This window comes from Panthera tigris, chromosome D3 (genome assembly GCF_018350195.1).
Source record: "Panthera tigris isolate Pti1 chromosome D3, P.tigris_Pti1_mat1.1, whole genome shotgun sequence".
In the NCBI taxonomy this organism is placed as follows: domain Eukaryota; kingdom Metazoa; phylum Chordata; class Mammalia; order Carnivora; family Felidae; genus Panthera; species Panthera tigris.
The window spans coordinates 9,807,354-9,827,213 of record NC_056671.1 but is presented as its reverse complement, the minus strand read 5'-3'; the positions used below and the strand labels follow the sequence as shown (position 1 = coordinate 9,827,213).

Genomic DNA, 19,860 nt, shown 5'->3' with positions numbered 1-19,860 from the left:
TAGGGGCTCCATCTTCAAAGCCTGGAGGGGTAATCTGCCTCTAGCATCTTTCCATGGGGTGAAGGAGACTCGAACACCTAATAGAAGTAAGCATTGGGATTCCGGGTTTTTAGAGTGGTAGGATCAGATTTTCATTCTATTCTCAAAGGCTCCGTCTCTGCTTAATTGGGTCTGTTATACTCTGTATACGGTCCATTGAAACCCTGTATGCGGGTTCGGTCTACTTTTAGTGCCAAATAGTTACTTCCCTGCCCGTGAATCTATGTGAATTCTTTTCCCAGCCGGAAAAAAATGAGAGAGTGGTAGGAGTTCTACTAGCCCCTTGAGTTGCTTGATTTGTAAAACCTATTTTAGACTTGGAGATGGCTTAAGTTTCACCAAGCTGACACACTCTAGAGCGGAAGTACCTGCTAGAATGGAAGCTCCGTGAGGGCAGGAATCTTTGTTCTCTGCTGTATTGCAAGGGCCTAGAACAATGACTGGTCCACAGTAGGTACTCAAATATTTGTTGAACGAACTCAGTATGAGAATTGACAACGTCTTGGTTCGAGCACAGGATGGAGGTGACCCAACGAAGTAGTGATTTATACCTGGATAGGCACAGCAGAGAGGAATCGACCCAAAGAATCTTGCACGTGATTTGTGCTCTCTCTAATATGGAGTCTTATCAGCTCTTCTCTCTCCAGAATTGTGTTCAGCCTTCACTCTGTGCCACCATCTTTCTGCTCATGGTGTTGGGTGCTGTGCCTGTGTCCCATAGCGATAGTACTCGACGCTGCTCTGTGAGCCCCTGTGGTTGGGGACCCGTGCAGCGCGGTGCACACGGGTCGAAGCGCCCCGCCGTGCACGCTGACCAGTGTGGTGTGCCCCTGTCTGCGTTGCAGGAGTCGTCGGAGGATGTGTCCGGAGGCCTGCCCTTTCTGGTAGACCTGGCTCTAGGTCTGTCCGTGTTAGCTTGCTCCATGTTGAGAATCCTGTACAATGGACCAGAAATCACCAAAGAAGAAGAAGCCTGTCAGGAACTGTTGCGGTCCAAACTTTTACAAAGGTAAAAGGCTCAGATAGGGCTAGTTTTGCTCACAAAGGCGAAAGAACTTCATGTGGCAAACTACTTTGAGTCCGTTTCGCAGCTCATTGTGCATATTGCCTGACAATCCCGAGGGTGTCATTGTCGTTAAGAAAGAAGATGAAAAGTGCCTTTTGGCCCTTACTTTACTAAATTGGAAATTACAGCCTTGAACTGCAGAAGCTTTTCTCCAACCCAAATAGTGCATAATTAAATTCAAGGATCCCCTAAAGGATGAGTAGATGAGTGATAAAGCAAACATATCAAAATGTTTTTTCTAGAATCTAGGCGGCGGGTATATGGGTGTTAACCTTGGAATGCTTTCAGCTTTGCTACATATACTTAAAAGTTTTCATAATAAAATGTTGGGGAGAAGGTAAATTCCCAAAGATGCGATTTCATAGAATGCTCATTTTCCTTAGCTTCTGGGGAAGGCTTGATGAATACCTAACATATAATGTGATCCTTCAGATGTTTGGTGTATCTGCAAACTTTAAGTAGCTCTTTTCAGATGGAAGAAGAGTGAAGATCCTCTTTTCTGTCTGTTCAGGTGCCAGTGGCAGGTGGAGGCCAATGGCGTGATCTCGCCTGCCCTTACTCCAAGCCCATCTCCACTGCCACTGACCATCGAAGAAGACAGAGAATTCACCTACCCCTCTGACGTCCTCGTGCCTCCTGTTGGAAACTACTTTGACCTGCCCCGGATCAGGCTGCCTCCAGGAATCATGATAAAGCTCAGGGAAATTTCTGGGCGTGCTAGACCTCAATTCAGACCAAGTATAAAGTATGTTGCTAAATGGTGCTCTGCTTTTCCCATTGGAAAAAAAAAAAAAACAAAAAACTGTTTAGACAATGGAAGATGGGGGGGAGGGTGGTAAATTTTTTACAGTCTAGCAAGTGAGCCTTTAATTGTGCATTTACTTATGAATGCTAACCAGATACTCTGGGAAGTACCCCCAGGTGGTATTCCAGGTCCTCAGGTCTCAAGGTGTGGGCCTCCAGCTAACACTGTCTGAGCGCTTGTTAGTTCTGGAGCCCCATCTCCTACCTAGTGGATCAGAACCTCTGAGGATGGGGCCCAGTAATCGATGTTTTGACCAGTTTTCCATAAGATTCTGAGGCATGAGAAGGTTTGACAAGTTATAGGTTTTTCCATGGTGGTTTGACCGTCTACTCCTAGTCCTCAACTTGGGTTTCCTTAGTCCAGAGAGATGGTGAGGGGTGTTTGATGTAGAACATGAAGTTGTGCAGTTGCAAACGTCTTTGTAGAATTCTTGCTTCAAGTCTGGTGGCCTCTGCCCTGTCTTCTGAGACACGATTGCCCATTTCAGGGAGAAAAATTTTAAGAATAGTTGAAATTTAAAAAGAAAGAGACAGAAGTACCATTCATTTTCAGCCCAGCATCCAAATATCACAAGCTGTAATGGTGCATAAATGGTGCTAAAGATCTTTTTTTTTTTTTTTTTTAATCCTTAGACCTATTCCAGCTTTAATACAATTCCGACACAAAATATACAAATTATAGAAAATGAAGTCTCTTTAATTTTGATTTTCATTTTATCAGCTTAAGTCAGTTTTGTCAGTTAAACAGTAAATTACTGCCAACTTGATATGAAAGCCATCATAATGTCGTGCCTCTTTATTGTAATAAAGAAGGTGTGGTTTAATGTATTTAATATATTTAAATCAAAGCCTACACCCTTCAACTGATTGAATATGGGATTGGTAATTTGAGAGCATGGCATATACTTGACTCATTTCCTTCGTAATCACAGAGAAGTAATTCAGCCCGATGTGATGGAGGAAATGGTGGTCTCCTGTGTTATTAAGCACTTGAATTTGGTCGATGCACTGCAGTCCCTAATAAATTTCCAGTATCAAGAAGAACATGCTGAGGAATATGACTTACTGTGTAAAATTATGGGAGAGACCTTCAAGAAACTCAATGCCATGGAGAGACAGCTGCAGGTCAGTGAAGGCGAAAGCACTTAGATTTCTCCTACAACTGTTGGAAATAATGTCTTTCCTGGAAATGTAATGAAGTTTTTTAAAAAAATTGTTCTTAATGTTTGTTTATTTTTGAGAGAGAGAGAGAGAGAATCCAAAGCAGGCTTGGAGCTGTCAACACGGAACCTGACACAGAGCTTGAGCTCAGGAGCCATGAGATTGTGACCGGAGCCAAAGTCAGACGCTTAAGTGACTGAGCCACCCAGGTGCCCCTGTAATGAAGTTCTAAAAGGGACCTGAGGGGCATGTGGGTGGCTCAGTTGGTTAAGCACCTGATTCTTATTCTCCCTCTCAGGTCTTGATCTCAGGGCTGTGAGTTGAGGCCCCACATTGGGCTCCATGCTGGGCATAAAGCCTACTTTAAAAAAAAAAAAAAAAAAAAAGTGACCTGAAGTTTTGAAACATTAGGACTAAGATTTCCAAATTTGCAGATAGCACTTGTTTTAGTTTTGTCCCTATTCTCGCATTGTTTTATTTTTTAATGTACCTATTAGAGTGTTGCAGAATTGGAACAGAAATGGCAAAGTGAGGTTGATGACGCCATGCAGGGGAAGCTGGAGAACAACATGCCCTTCTTCTATGATTACCATTTTAATGAGGTGAGCAAGTTGTAGGCTCGATCACTGGGGCTTTGGTATTTACAGTGCAAAGGTATATATCATGTATGTGTAGAGACCAAATAATGATTCTTGTTGAGATGTCGCACACACCAAAATGTATCCATTCTTGACAGAGATTAAATAAGATTGATTAGATCAACGTATCAATGATACAAATAATAAATTATTCATTAGGCTGTTCTTAACTGATTAATAGTTTTATCAGGAAGCTACCAGCAATGTCAAATTTTGCTTCCAAGCCTTCAAAAACAAAAGGCAGTTATAGGTACTGGAGAAGTCCCCAGAAAGTAGTCAGTGCCATCTGTAATCATTAAAATATCAAATAATTACTTACAAATGTGCTCTGGCGTACAAATAGGGACCAGAGGTGGTGGGTTTTCTCCCCACCCCTGAAATTCTCTGTTCCTTTTAACATGAACGGTAAAACTCAGTTTTTGCAGATCCTGCCTACCATCTTTTCTTGATTTTTCCTTCTTTAGAACAAAATGAAAGAACTAGAACTTCTGTGTTCAATGAAGGAAGTCTCCTTTGATGGAAATGATCTTGAAAACATGGTCCTGTCACTGAGGTTAGTGATGTTAATAACTACACAAAGCTAATTTACTACTGTGATGCTTACACTGTGATGACGTATACTCTTAGGAGATACTTCTTAAAAATCTGATGCGTTCACTGAATATTTGAGTTGGAACTCAGTTTGTAAACATGGAAATTTTTAGCTTAGCCTTCAAAAGTCCGCATAGGTGCATCTGAAACTGGGCAAAGGGAGCTGACACTGGTCCGTTGACAAGCCTGCTCCTCTCTGATAGGGAAGGGGGGAAGGGGAGCGATATTTCTCAGCTTTCTTTGGCTTGGGCTCCCCCTATCTTCTCGTATCCTTATAATTACGAAACTTGGGTTTCGGTGAAGCTGAGAACGACTAAATGCACATTAGCCTTTCCTTCCAGGGAGAAGTTCCTACAAGAAGTGAATTCTCTTACTCAGAAACCGTCGCACCCACTGGCTAAAACGAAGACGTTAGTCAAGAGTTTGATGAACCGAGCCGAGCTGCTGTTACATGTCACCATTGCGGCCCAGTCTGGCCTCACAAGAAGCATCTCGGGGACCCCTGCAGAAACTCCGGGTACAAAGCCAGCCCTGCACGGGCTCTCTGCACTAGCCCGTTTGTAGAAAATACACACCAGCTCCTTAAAGAGAAATCACTCTTGTGTTCTCATAGGAAGGAGAAAAAGAAATTTCAGCATTTTTTTATTCTACCTTTTACTTTCTCATCGAATTCATGTGGTGGCTTGTGAGTCCGTCTGAGCGTCAGGTGTGCCTCCTCACCTGCCTTACTCGGTGTTTCTTGGGAGCATCTTGGGAGCCCAGTAACGTGGATTTTTAGTTTTGGGCTTGTTGCTTTCATAGTAATGTGCATAATTAGTCAACATTATGAATCTTGTAATGCATCACATTTTCCTCTTAAAGCCGAGTTTATATTGCACATATAGTCATTATGTGGAACCTTCTAACATCAGTTTCACTGTTTTTTTTCCTGGTCACATTTTAATTGTTAGCCTGAAAGGACATTCCTCAGGAAAATCAATGAATCTTCTTTCTTAAGCCTGATCCCCAACACTGGGCATAGCCTGTAATGACCAGTGTTACTACTTTTTTTTTTTTTTTAATTTTTTTTTTTTTTTTAATGTTTCTTTATTTTTGAGAGAGACAGAGACAGAATGTGAGTGGGTTAGGGACAGAGAGAGAGGGAGGCACAGAATCCGAAGCAGGCACCAGGCTCCGAGCTGTCAGCACAGAGCCCGATGTGGGGCCCGAACCCATGAGCTGTGAGATCATGACCTGAGCCACAGTCGGACGCTCAACCGACTGAGCCACCCGGGCACCCCAACAAGTGTTATTTCTTACCTTGAGAGAGAGGACGAATAAACAGGAGACTCTGTGTTGTCTAACCCGATGGACCCTGCCAAGCAAGCAAACTGTTTTCATCCCAGCTGATGGGCCCAGGGCTCCCCTCGCATGGGAGAGAAGTCCAGGGGGACTCAGGTTTCTGACCCCCTAGTGAAAGGATACTGTTGGCTGAGAACATCCAGGGATGTGTACCAGGGTGTGTAGTGTGATCACATACTGAGACGGTGTGCTGACCACGTCCTTAGTCACACTGAGCTTTGGTTAATTCAAGGTCCTATAGAAAGACTTAACCACCCAGTAAGGCTGATGATGCTTTCCAAGAGGTTCTTTCCATCAGAGATCATGAACCAATAGTTTGCTGAGCAATAACATCTTCAAAAACTATTTTTTAAGACTGAAGCTGTCTAACCATTCTTTTTTAAATAATTTTTTAATGTTTTATTTATTGGGGGGGGGGTGGAGAGGGAGAGAGAATGAGTGGGGGAAGGGCAGAGAGAGAGGGAGACAGAATCTGCATCAGGCTCCAGGCTCTGGACTGTCAGCACAGAGCCTGAGATGGGGCTCGAACTCATGAACCATGAGATCATGACCTGAGCCGAAGTCAGACACTTACCCGACTGAGCCATCCAGGTGCCCCTAACCATTCGTAAGACCAATTCAAAATAACCTTGACTTTTTTTTTTTTCTTAGATGGTCTTAATATGTAGTTTTGTCATCTTCCATTAAATATTCTTCTATAATACAACTAGTTTCCTGGATAGCGTTAAGGAGTATATTTTAGAGGAAGGGCCAGTCGGATTCTAGCTCAAGTGTGATATTTACTCGCACCAACTATGATCAAAGCCAAGGTACTAGCAAATGTCAGTAAATCAGCTGAATAAATCTGGGATTAAAGGGGGAACAAAGGCTGTCTCTGAAAAAAAAACAAAACAAACAAAAAACCAGTATTTGGATTTATTTCAGTTAAGAAATTTTTTATTCTAGAAATTACTGTCTCTGTCCTCTCTGGCTTTTTAGAACGCTTATATGAAGGTGAACATTGAGAGTTTATGAAATTAAATCTTTCAGCCTTTTTTTGAAACCCAATTTAATAAGAAAGATTCTAGTTTTTCACACTAAAATGCTTTTCTAACCCTAATATCTTGATTTTAAAGAATGGGCCTAAAAGTCACCAGTGTGCAATGCTGGCTGGATTAGAACCTCCTAGAGAATCCTGAAGTCTCCTAGAAAGCAAAGAGTATCTTTCTTAGACTGATAGCGTAGCTGTTGTTGCTGTCCTTACAAATCAGATAGCAGATACGTCAACCTTTTTATTGCTTTCTGTTTCAGCTTGTAAATCAGCTTCAGAAACAAAGGTGATATCTCATGCTGTGCGGCAGCCTGTTTTTCTTCGCAGCATGTCGGCTCCTTCTGACCTGGAAATGATTGGTAATGAAGATTTGGAATTTACTCGAGCAAATCAGAGGTAAATGACTAATGGCCAAGGTTGGATTCCCACGTGAGCTGAAGACAGTCATCAAAACACACTCCCTGAATTTCTGGTTTTGTGATCTAGCGCTGTTTTGCTTTCCCATAGGCGGCGCCACGTGACCAGCCACCGCAGCAGCTCCTTCACACTCCTGCAGTCACTGGCCATCGAGGACAGCAGGGACAAGCCCACCTACAGCGTCCTGCTGGGGCAGCTGTTTGCTTTCATCGGCACCAACCCTGACCAAGCTGTATGTCCATTTTGCTGAATACAGAGGAATACCACCTAATGGCATGGGGGCCTGTGGCAGTCAGCAAGAGTCAGGTGGACTTCCTTCTCATGCATTTCAGGTGTCCAGCAGCAGCTTTCTTTTGGCTGCACAGACGAGGTGGCGGAGGGGAAATACTCGCAAGCAGGCCCTAGTGCACATGCGGGAATTGCTGACGGCTGCTGTGCGCGTTGGGGGTGTGACGCACCTCGTGGGTCCAGTGACGATGGTCCTTCAGGGAGGACCCAGGTTAGTTGTTTCTATTAGTTCATACCATCCTGTCTGGAGTGTGCAAGAGGCATTCCAAAGATTATTCATGAGGCCGTATTTTAGACAGGGGTATTTGCTAACGTTTTCCCCTAAAACAATATCTTTATTTTTATTTTTGTAAAAGTATTCCACAATTGTTTTTAACAATTGCAGCATGTGTAACAAAGTCCCTTTATTCCTCCTCTTCTGAATTCCACCCTGTTAACTAAGAGCTTGTTGTATCAACTACACACACATAAATGGCTGTTTCTCCTTGTACACAGAAGTATGTATGTGTGTGATTTTTTCCCCCTTAATTCAGATTATATTACACTACAATAGAACACTGCTATGAGAATTGTTTTGCTCATATATGTTGGATATATCTCTTTTCATGTCATTACTTCAAGATCTGCTTTATAGTTAAAATTTTTTTTAATGTTTATTTTTTAAGGAGAGAGAGAGAGAGAGAGAGAGACCGAGACTGTGACCGTGAGTGGGGGAGGGGCAGAGAATGGGAGGCACAGAATCGGAAGCAGGCTTCAGGCTCCGAGCCGTCAGCACAGAGCCTGACACGGGGCTTGAGCTCACGAACTGTGAGATCATGACCTGAGACAAAGTCAGATGCTTAACCAACTGAGCCACCCAGGTGCCCAACTTTATAGTTTCTTTTTAAAGTTTGTTTTGAGAGAGAGAAAGCACCTGCATGAGTGGGGAGGGGCAGAAAGAGAGAGAGAATCCCAAGAAGACTGCACTGTCAGCGCAGAGCCCAACATGGGGCTCGATCCCATGAACCGTGAGATGCATGACCTGAGCCAAAATCCAGAGTCAGATGCTTAACTGGCTGAGCCACCCAGGCACCCCTGCTTTATCATTTTTAAGAACTTCATGGACCTCTGTTATATGGATGGCTACGTCTTATTTAACTCATCCCCTTCTGGTGGACACATGGTTCATTTTCTCTTACCCTCCTTCATTTTTTCTGTTTTGCTTTATTTTTGCATTAATAGCAGTGATGTAGTAACATTCTTACACCTATATTTTTGTGTACTTTTGTGCTTATTTTACTGGATCAATGTCTTTTAAAATTTGTTTTTTAATGTTTATTTTTGAGAGAGCGCGTGCCAATGGAGGAAGGGTAGACAGAGGGAGACACAGTATCCGAAGCAGGCTCCAGGCTCTGAGTTGTCAGCACAGAGCCCGATGCAGGGCTCGATGTCACAAACCTCGAGATCGTGACCTGAGCCACCCAGGCGCCCCTTGGCGAAATTAATTTCTAAAAACCTAGTCGTAGATAAGAACTTTGAAGAACGTTTTGGATTTGTGAGGAGTTTTTCTATACTGCTCCCTACTGGGCTTCAAAGATCTTCAGATAGAAACAGAAAAGGCATTTGTCTGCAGGTCCTAGAGTAGATGCTTGGGGCTGCTTGTGTCTCCTGACAGCTCTTTGAGGAGTTCTGGCCAATAAGCAGGGGTCAGTGGCTGGAGCAAAATGTGTTAACTAGCAAGAGCTCGCATGAATATCTTGAGAAGTTTCTGTGTCCATCAGGAGAGGCCAAGTTATTCTTTGGAAGCAAAACCCTCCCAGATCTCCGTGTTTACAAAACAAAACTTCAGTGCTTGCTCATGTCCAGCGCAGGTGCGCCCCAGCCCATGACACTCCCAGGAGCCCAGTAGAGGAGGCGGCCGCTGTCTCAAAAGCTGTCCATCCCCTTGTCAGAGCTCTGGCTTATTGGCCAGGCTGGTCACATGCTCATCCAACCAAAGGGAAGCCACAAGGCACAGTGAGTAGCACTGGCTACCACAGCTTACTTCCAGAATAATTTTTCTTATCCATTTTTTTTTTTTAACGTTTATTTATTTTTGAGACCGAGACAGAACATGAATGGGGGAGGGTCAGAGAAAGAGGGAGACACAGAATCCGAAACAGGCTCCAGGCTCTGAGCCGTCAGCACAGAGCCCGACACGGGGCTCGGACCCACGGACCACGAGATCATGACCTGAGCCGAAGTCAGCCGCTTAACCGACTGAGCCACCCTGGCGCCCCATCCAGAATAATTTCTCCACAACCCTGGCAGCATTATTCCTTTTTCCGTCAATCGTTAATGTCATAGGTCAAACATTTGAAAAAATGCAGAAAATCCCAAAGTGTAAAGTAGAAAATCACCTGTAAATCCAGCATCTCAAGATAAAACCTGTTAACACTCTAGTGTATTTGTTCTGTCTTTATTCTAACCATAGATCCCTCCTGTAATGTCTCTAGTGGCTGTGTAGCCACTGCATCGTATTCCCGAACCTTTATTTATGGCTCAATCCCTACTTTTCATCCTTAGGTTTTATTTATTTTTGTTATTATAAACAGTATTCTATGGCCTATCTTTGTAGATGACTCCGGATAGTTCCAGTTTTCAACTAATATTAATTGCTGTAGAATCGCCCCCAGGTTGTGTTTTTACACTGGGAAAGTCTTAGTTCATATCAATTGGATTCTCATACTCTGCTAATAATCACAGTGTGAACTTGACAAGGACACTTAGCTAATCTATTTGGGCCTTGATTTTCTCATGAGTACAATTACATTTACAGAATTCAGTGCTGCATAGGATATTGCAGGCCTGTTTCAAATGGTTTCATTGTTAAATACGTTTGGGAAATGTTGGGTACCATTCTCTTGCTCTTAGAGTTATTGTGGACCTTAACCTTGTAAGGCTCCGAGTAGTCCTATGGTAGAGAACCCTGCTTGACTTGACTTAGCCTAGGATTCCCCACACTTCTCTAGAGCATGGGCATTGTGTTTGAGGCAACTTAAGAAATGCTGCCTAACAGTCTTCTGTGGTCCTGCAGTCTGGGAAACACTGGTGATCTCTAACATCCCTTCAGTTCGGGATTCATCTAGACACTCTTGGATTTCTCAGAACGTGCCTGCTCTTATGTTCACGGTCACTTGCCATGGCTCAGGAAGCCTGCACTTTGGTTCTGTTTCATAGAATTGAAGAATTAACCTGTGGTGGGATGGTCGAGCAGGTCCAGGAAGCCTTTGGCGAGACCATGACCTCTGTGGTTTCTCTGTGTGCTCGTTACCCTATCGCATGTGCAAATAGCATCGGACTCTTGTGTACCATACCTTATACCAGGTAAGCAAGGCTTTTTACTGTGGGTGAATTGCATTGCAGTGTAGTTGCTTAAATAAAAATACTTCTAAATTAAAAAATTCCCTGGGGTTTTTTTGCTTTGATTATTCGGTGACACTATCACTGTGATTAAATGAGTTTACCTCCTGACAGACACCTAGCGTTTCTATGTAAATTCCATATTATTGAATTCCTACATGATCAAAAGCGGCCAATAGGGATTATATCACATGGTCAAAAAGTAGAGGTTTGAAGGAAAGAAAAAGGCCTCTAGGAAATTATTTAATATGTTCAGCAAAAATTTTTTTGCAAATGCACATTTATTTTCTCAGTACCCTTATGAATCCCCTCGTGATGAAATATACAACTTTTTTTCTGTTATAGCAACCTTCTGTTTTTACTTGGCTATTCTATATGAACAAGCCAGAACTTGAAGTTTCTTATTTATGAAGGAAATCCTCACCGTAAAGAAGTATTTTTGTGTTTGGTTATATATGTGGCGGTAAAGAAGGATACTGGCATGTTTTCTGCCCCTTTGATAACCTGGATCTTAAGTGAGAGTTTCCTGAGGGTTGGTCAGTTATGTTTATTTCATGTACCCTTCCTGCCTGGCCCAGGAGTGAAGAGAAGTGCCTGGTTCGCAGTGGCCTTGTGCAGCTCATGGACCGACTGTGTAGCTTGAGCAGTCAGACGGAGTCCGGCTCCAGTGAGAAACAAACCAAGAAACAGAAGGTAGCCACGATGGCCTGGGCAGCGTTCCAGGTGCTTGCCAACCGCTGCGTTGAGTGGGAAAAAGAAGAAGGTAAGAAGCAGGATCCTGTTTCAGAATTCATTGATTTCTTCTGTTGATGTGTTTATTTAATTATGGGTTTAATCAATTAATGATTTCAGGAGAGCCTCTTCGTCAGCATGGTTCTCTGGAAATTTATGGCTACACTGACGTTAAATAATATCCTAGCCTAGAGGGCATTGTGCTAAATGAAATAAGCCAGACACAGAAAGACAAGTACTGAATGATCTTGCTTATATGTGAAATCTAAAAAAGCCAAACTCCTGTGGGGCGCCTGGGTGGCTCAGTCGGTTGAGCATCTGACTTCAGCTCAGGTCATGATCTCACATTCTGTGAGTTCGAGCCCCATGTCGGGCTCTGTGCTGACAGCTCAGAGCCTGGAGACTGCTTCAGATTGTGTGTCTCCCTCTCTCTACACCTCCCTGACTTGCACTCTGTCTCTCTCTCTCTCTCTCTCTCTCTCTCAAAAATAATAAACATTAAAAAAAATTTTTTAAGTACAAAGAAAAAAGCCAACTCCTAGAAACCAGGAGTAGAATGGTGGCTGCTAAGAATGTTAGGAGGAGCGGGAAATGGGAAGATGTAGGTCAGAGGGTCAAACTTCCAGTTACAAAGTGAATAAGTTCTCCACACAACACACACACACACACACACACACACACACACACAAACACACAGGTAATTAGTGAGGTGGTGGATATTAACTAGATCGCCGTAATCCTTTCAGAGTATATATACATATCTATAATCATGTAGACCTTTTAAAAAATGCACATTGAACCACCTAAATTGTATGCGACTTGTATTTGTCAGTCATACCTCAGTAAAGCTGTGGCTGGGGAGGTGGGGGGATGGGGAATGATAATCACCTGAAAGAGTACAGTAAGCCAGCAAATTGAAAAGATACCTCATTTCCTTTTTGTCAATTCTGCTAACAGTCTCCAAATAAATACTCTTATGAAATGGTTTAGTTGCATTTTCAAGTGCCATTTCCAAATTCTGTTTTTACCAATCCAGTTGAAAAAGTGAAGTTGAATATCCCATAATATCCCAGGCCTGCGTATGCAGCTTGTTGACTTCTCTATTTATTCATTCACTGTGCACTTTATTGTCGAGAGCCAGGCGTAAGATGAACAAGACTTTGCTCTTACTCTTAAGAAATAGGGTGCAGTGGGGGAAATAGACCAATGAACAAATGATTACAGTGTGATCAGTGCCATATTTTAGGTGCACGTGAAGTGCGGAGGGAGCACAGAGGTTCCTACAGACCAGCTATGCTAGAGATTGGGCAAAGCTTCCCCAAGAAGGTGACATGTGAGTTATTCTTACAGGATAAAGAACGTTTTCATGTAGAAATAAACAGTGTGTGTAGGCACAGGGATCCAAGACAGCATAGAAAGTTGAGGAAATGACAGCTAATTTGTGTGGCTTTTTACAAGAGCTGCTTGGTGCGGGGAGGGACCTCTGGATCTACAGTGAAAATGGAAAGATCCCAAAAGGTCTTTAATTGTGTTTGAGGAGAGGTAGGGTGGGGGTTTTAAAAATCAACAGGTTTTCGGGGCCCCTGGGTGGTTCAGTCAGTTAAGTGTCTGACTCTTGATCTCAGCTCAGGTCTTGATCTCAGGGTCGGGAGTTCAAGCCCCATGGTGGGCTCCATGCTGGGTGTGGAGCCTACTTAAAAAAAAAAAAAATTAGGGGCACCTGGGTGGCTCAGGCAGTTAAGCGTCCAACTTCGGCTCAGGTCATGATCTCAAGGTTTGTGAGTTCAAGTCCCCCATCGGGTTCTGTGCTGGCAGCTCAGAGCCTGGAGCCTGCTTCCGATTCTGTGTCTCCCTCTCTCTGTGTCCCTCCTCTGCTCACACTCTGTCTCTCAAAAATGAATGTTAAAAATTTTTTTTCAAAACAAAATAAAAATCAACAGGTTTTCATCACAGGAAGAAAATGGTGATTCTCCCCTATTAATCAAAATATGTTCCTTAGATTTGTGTGAATTCTATTCGGTTTTCATTAAAAATAATGTCTTGTCCCAACATTAAATCATTATTTTTTACGTGCAGATGTTATCTAATGAGGAGACACTATTTTGGTAGCTAATGGAATACTGAGTAGGTTAGAGAAAAGATTGGGCAAGAGGAGGGCTTTAATGCAGGGAGGCTGAGAGGGAGGATTCACCATGCCTGCAGGCTCGCCATGGCTTCCTCGGGTTCTCACCTTGCTTTTTCTTTTTTCTTTTTTTTTTTTTTTCCTTTTTCTTTTCTTTCTTTCTTTTTTTTTTTTTTTTTTAACTCTGTAGGTGGCTCCACAGAGGCCGTGCACTCAGGGCTGGCCCGTCAGGTGTCCAGCCTTCTCACCAACCATCTTGCCCGAGCAACTGAGTGCTGTGGCAACCAGGCTGCCGGGAACGATGCCCTCCAGGATGTCCTTAGTCTTCTCAATGATCTCTCAAGGTATGGGAGGCCCAGCCGGAGCTGTGGCAGAAAGCGGCTTTCCTCTTGAATGATTGGGGTTCCTTTGGGTGGTGATTGTCTTTGAAACATCTAAATGATGAGGCCATCCTGACCTGCTCCTGCTTCAAGAACAATAGAGAAGAAAAGCATTGGAAAAATAGTAGTTCCAAAGTGTGAGGATTATTTAGGTGAATATCTACATTATAAGATGATATCATTTGCTTTAATGTTTTGCTGCCAACAGCTGCTAGCCTTTCAAGTAGGTACAGTTGCATTAAGTAACCCCAAGTCCTTACCCTCATCATAGAGCAAGGTAAAGAATAATCAGTCAGGACCTGTAACTGACTCATGTTCTCATACTGTGTCTTCAGAAAGAAGATAATCTGGGGGGCGGGGGGGCGGTTGGTTGATAACATCCTGGGTGAGTGGTGAGGTCCACAGCGGCTTGTCTACATAAGGCTGCTGTTCTTTGGTTTCTGCTCGACTTGGTTTTCTTCTCATTGAGATGTCACAGGTTCAGCTGGGACAGATTGCAGACTGTTGAGGCTTATGCAATACTGTGTGGTATCTTTGGTCTTGAAGCACCCCTTAAAAAGGAATAAAAGGTTAAACGGAAAGTCTCCTAGTTTGGATTTCAGAGTCGTAGTGCCCTGTGAATCATGCTGAACTGTAGCATCGCAATTAAGTAAACATTGGGCATCAGCAGCTGCTCAGAAATGTTTCGTTTTGAGTGGTCGCTTGTGAGCCTTCATTAGATATTTACAGAAAAGCTCAGATTCAGATCTCCTTTATAAAAACACAATGCCGAATGTGTGTCTTCCTCGTGAATCCGTTTGTTCGTCCTCATTTAGGGAACTCTCACGTCTGAGCTTCTGCAGACCAACATGCCCAGTGTCGTGTGCCTTTTCTTCCCTCTTTCCAGGAGTCACATAGGTAAAGCCATCCTGAGCCAGCCAGCTTGTGTGTCCAAACTCCTCTCCCTGCTGCTTGACCAGCGCCCATCTCCAAAGCTCGTCCTTATCATCCTTCAGCTGTGCCGGGCGGCGCTCCCGCTGATGAGCGTGGAAGACTGTGGCAACGTGGAGCTCCCACCGTGGAGCTACTCCGTTCCCTCCCTAAACAGTGAGCAGGAGGATCCCAGCGACCCAGCGTCCAAGATAGCCTCCTTGCTCTTAGCAAAGCTGGCAGATTACGTGGTCCCAGGTGAGCAGCTCCCGGTCCCAGCAGGGCGCTGTGGCACCCACTTCCCGGGGCAGGCCAGACTGAGCTTCCCACGGTCTATCACCTGTAGCTGCCGCTGCGCCTCCTATGATGAGAGAGGAGGAGAAGGGACGGGGAGGAAGAGAGACTCCAAAATCTGAGCTTGCCCTGTGCCGGGGAGCTGCACAAATAACGTTGTGATTTTTCTGTTTGCTTTTAAAGGATGTCAGACGGTTCTCTCTCCAACTGCTTCTGAACCTGACACTACGTTGACGAAAACCAGTCCCAAGAGTTCCTTAAAAGGAGATAAAGATCCTGGAGAAGAGAGTGAAGCAGTGGATGGCAAGCTGTCTATCTTTATCCACAAGCGGGAAGACCAGTCGTCCCATGAGGTCCTCCAGCCGTTACTGAGGTAACTGATGATTGTAATAGCTCTGTGTCCTCAGACCCTGTAAGCCCCTTATGTACATCAACTATCTCCACCCTCTTGACAACCCTAAGAAGCAACCGCTATTCCTGTCATCCCTGTTGTTACAGTGGAGAAACTGAGGCAGAGCTGAATCACAGACGCAGGCCTCTGACCACAGAGTGCAAGCTGTTATCCGTGACTCGGTACTGTTTCTTCAGACCCAACAGAGAGCAAACGCCCTGTTGAGAATGTATTGTTTGTGCTCAGTGGAGAGTCTGCAGTGTGATTTGGGCTTCGAGAAGGAATGACGCAGGCTGGTTTTAGTTATTGGCATCTTTCAGCCATTGGTCAGTTTAAGGATACCATTGACTGTGAGGTGGAGAAATAAGAGAAACTTTTTAAAACTTTAATTCACTGAAGGTGAATGGTATGATTGCTCGACGGGAAAGTACAAATATACTTACTGTCCAAAGATTACAGACCCACGGGGCCCTGTTAGTGGGAGCCCGGGCGATGGGAAGGCCTACCACAGCACACGAGGGAGTTGAGGACGCCTGTGTATGTCTCAGGCGGAAGACTTTTTTCTCCAGATAAATGATTGGATGATGGTGTCCTCCTCATAATTGGTCCCTTGTCTGCCATCATGGCAGCTGGAAGCACTCCTGGGCTACTGTATGAACCAATAAGGCCGGGCAGGTCCTGCTAGATGCGGAAATCACCAAGAAGCATTCTTGGGCGTTGCAGGATTTTAGAGTGCAAATTTGGTGAAGGAGTGTTCGGAGAGGCAGAGGAAGCTGAGTTGTCAGAAACATCCAGTCATTCACACCAAGGCATCCATTTCATGCTGCAGTTAAAGTCCCCTCACTTTGGGATTTAGATCACTTCCCGAGTGCCTCCCAGGCCTTCTTGGGATCATAGGTTCGGAGTCTCGATTTTGTTCAGCTCCGACCAGCACTAGGTTGCCCCACGGGCATGCAGTGCCACCTTGACCTTGCCCGTAAGATGGCCCCCTCTCTCTGCCTTCCCTTCTAGTAGCTCCGAAGGACGGCCCTTCCGACTTGGCACTGGCGCCAACATGGAGAAAGTTGTGAAAATGGATCGAGACATGACGAAGGTAAACCCGATACGGAAATATTTGCCCTGACAAGACCCACGATTGAAGGGCACTTACCATGCTTTGGGTTTTCAAGAGACACTTAAAAAAAACAAAAAAAAAAACAAATTCAAGTTACCACAAGGAGGCAGGGTGAGAAATCGAAGTTACTGGCTTAACTGAAGCTGTTTTCAAGAGAACTAGTTAGAATCAATTTGTCATTAATGTTAAAATATAAAAGAGACCTCTTGGTTTTGACCTAGAAGTTTTTTCTTAGTTCTGTTAAGAAAGTCGTGCAGCCTATGGGCACCTGGGTGGCTCAGTTGCCTAAGTGTCCGACTTCAGCTCAGGTCATGATCTCACAGTCTGTGGGTTCGAGCCCCGCGTTAGACTCTGTGCTGACAGTTCAGAGCCTAGAGCCTGCTTTGGGTTCTGTGTCTCCCTGTCTCTACACCTCCCCCACTTGCCCTCTGTCTCTGTCAAAAATAAACAAACATTAAAAAAACAGTTTTGCAGCCTAAAACTGCAGGACACCTGGGTGGCTTAGTCAGTTGACCGTCCAACTCTTGATTTTGGCTCTTGATTTTGGCTTGGGTCATGATACCACAATCATGGGATCGAGCCCCGCATCGGGCTCCATGCTGAGTGTGGAGCCTGCTTACAATTCTGTCTCTCCCTCTGCCCCTCTCACCCGTTGCACACATGCTCTCTCTCGCTCTAAGAGTAAAAAATAAAAAATGAAGTTTTGTAGCCTAATAATACTTTAAAAGGATCACATGTGAAAGGTTAAAAGAGTAATAGATAAGAAATAAAGACACATAGCTCATAAAAAATAGAAAAATATGCCCACATTTACAAATTACACAACAAAGGATTAAAAATAGTAATATATCCTTTTTCATCTGTCACACGAAGTTAAGATTGAGAATACCCGTTGCGGTCAAGATGAGAGTAAATAGTCCTTCTCAAGTATCTAGATACAACCATGCTTTTCATGTTCTGTTGATAAGAAAACAAAGTAGAATCTGTATACCCCTAAATACGGGATTGATTAAACAAATTGTTATGTGTCAATTATACCTCAGGTTTTTTTTTTTAATTTAAAAATTTAAATTATATGCATACAATGAAATACCATACAACTATATAAAGAGCTGGGTAGATCTGTATATACTGATATCAAAACACATGATATTTTTGTTAACTGATAAAAATAAATAGAAAAACTGTGTGAAGTGAGATCCATGATTACGTATGCCAAAATTTGCATGGAAATAGGGGCGCCTGGCTGGCTCAGTTGGTTAAGTGTCCGACTTCAGCTCAGGTCATGATCTTATGGTTCATGGGTTCAAGTCCCGCGTTGGACTCCGTGCTGACCGCTCAGGGCCTGGAGCCTGCTTCGGATTCTGTGTCTCCCTCTCTCTCTGCCCCTCATCACCACTCATGCTCTGTCTCTCCTCTCTCAAAAATGGATAAACATTAAAAAAAAAAAAAAAAACTGCATGGAAACAAATCTAGAGGACTAACAATTGTGTGACTGGGTGAGGACATGGGATGTTTATGGGAAATTAACTTTCTACACATAGTATTTTGACATGTGAATTTTTAGAAATGAGCCCGGATTGCCTTGGTAACCGGGAAGCAGGCTTTAACAGGTAAGGAAGCTGAGTGTGGTGACTGTCTCAAACCTCCCTCCAGGGCGGCTGCTGTGAAGTGATTACAGAAGAGGCCGCAGCCGCTCTTCGGAAGGCAACCAAGTGGGCACAGTCTGGCCTCATCGTCAGCGTTGGGCCACCTGTAGAGTCCATCAACCCAGAGACCGTGAGCGGACTGTCCACAGGCGACAAGAAGAAAACCGCCCAGACCTCCATTTGCCGAGAGAGGAACTCGGAGCTCGCAAGGTAGTCTTTCCCTGTCCACGTTTTTTTCAGAGCTACTTTGTAATGGACTTGTGGTTTGGGTTTTTATCGTCTGTCATCCCCTCGACCTGCCAGAAAACGAGGACTGAGGGCTTAAAATACCCAGCCGAGGTTGTGGCAGGTAAATAGGGTGGCACTGCTGGCCAAGTGGGCAGCTATAGCCAGAGGGTTGTATTTCTGAGAAAGGCCACCACCAGGAACACCAGCTACGGCTTTTCTGAGCATTAGTAAACTCAGGTCTTACTGCCTCTGTTTCTTCCAAACGATACTTCCCACCAGCCCAACTGTATACAATAACCTCTAAGGAGTAGAGAGGAGTGAGTGTTGCCTCCAACAAGTCTGCAAGGTGTTCTATTCTTTCAAGCCAGGAATTAGGCGTCTTCCCTCAGTCCTGACGGTTTACGTGGTTCAAGGTTGAGGTGTGTTGTTTCAGAGGATTCTTCAGCTACCGGAAGGAATATGAATGAAGTGATTTTTCTTTTCCCGATGATAATTTAGCATCTCTTTTTCTCAATGAATCCACTTTTTCCTGTATGATTAGAAAAATTTTCCATCTGGGGCGCCTGGGTGGTGCAGTCGGTTAAGCGTCCGACTTCAGCCAGGTCACGATCTCGCGGTCCGTGAGTTCGAGCCCCGCGTCGGGCTCTGGGCTGATGGCTGGAGCCTGGAGCCTGTTTCCGATTCTGTGTCTCCCTCTCTCTCTGCCCCTCCCCTGTTCATGCTCTGTCTCTCTCTGTCCCAAAAATAAATTAAAAAAAAAAAAAAAAAAAAACGTTGAAAAATTTTCCATTTGATGATAACCCTAAAAGCCCCCCATCTGCATTCTTAACCATCCCTGGGCATTGACCCTTTCCCTCCTGACGCTTGCAGGACTGACCCCGTCCGACCCTTCATCAGCGGGCACGTGGCAAACAGCATGGCCGCAGAGGTGATTGCCTTGCTTCATAGCTTGCTGATGGCACCCGAGTCAAATGCTGCTCAGATATGGACCACGACAGCAGAAAAGGTTAGCACGGTGTCACTGCCTAATCGAGGAAGCGAGGAGGAAGTTTGTGTTCTGTTTCAGCATTTGAATCCTTCCTAGCAAGGGTCCTATTCTAGTAAAGAGAGATTTCCCAAATTGTCCAGACAGACTGGTTAGCTGTTCTCCCACCCCCACCAACACCACATATTTGCTTTGGTTTAGTGGTTTCACCTCTGTTAATCTATGTCCCCTGTCGCTGCCAGTTCTAATTTTGCAGAAGACCGGACTGTATTCTCAGGGAAAGAATGGAACTCCTTGTTT

General features: G+C 44.3%; 1 protein-coding gene across 6 annotated transcripts in view; it reads left to right on the top strand.

Moving 5' to 3' along the window:
* Positions 1 to 19,860, top strand: part of HECTD4 (HECT domain E3 ubiquitin protein ligase 4) — a 189,978-nt gene that overhangs the window by 113,363 nt on the left and 56,755 nt on the right. For all 6 annotated transcript variants that reach the window (XM_042962746.1, XM_042962744.1, XM_042962745.1 and 3 more), the window contains 17 exons: positions 885 to 1,048; positions 1,617 to 1,850; positions 2,842 to 3,034; positions 3,568 to 3,672; positions 4,173 to 4,261; positions 4,641 to 4,816; positions 6,931 to 7,066; positions 7,178 to 7,319; positions 7,420 to 7,586; positions 10,574 to 10,720; positions 11,335 to 11,519; positions 13,801 to 13,954; positions 14,877 to 15,157; positions 15,377 to 15,566; positions 16,596 to 16,677; positions 18,355 to 18,557; positions 19,446 to 19,581. In XM_042962746.1, the coding sequence (XP_042818680.1) occupies positions 885 to 1,048; positions 1,617 to 1,850; positions 2,842 to 3,034; positions 3,568 to 3,672; positions 4,173 to 4,261; positions 4,641 to 4,816; positions 6,931 to 7,066; positions 7,178 to 7,319; positions 7,420 to 7,586; positions 10,574 to 10,720; positions 11,335 to 11,519; positions 13,801 to 13,954; positions 14,877 to 15,157; positions 15,377 to 15,566; positions 16,596 to 16,677; positions 18,355 to 18,557; positions 19,446 to 19,581 (2,784 nt within the window). The remainder of the gene's footprint in view (positions 1 to 884; positions 1,049 to 1,616; positions 1,851 to 2,841; positions 3,035 to 3,567; positions 3,673 to 4,172; positions 4,262 to 4,640; positions 4,817 to 6,930; positions 7,067 to 7,177; positions 7,320 to 7,419; positions 7,587 to 10,573; positions 10,721 to 11,334; positions 11,520 to 13,800; positions 13,955 to 14,876; positions 15,158 to 15,376; positions 15,567 to 16,595; positions 16,678 to 18,354; positions 18,558 to 19,445; positions 19,582 to 19,860) is intronic.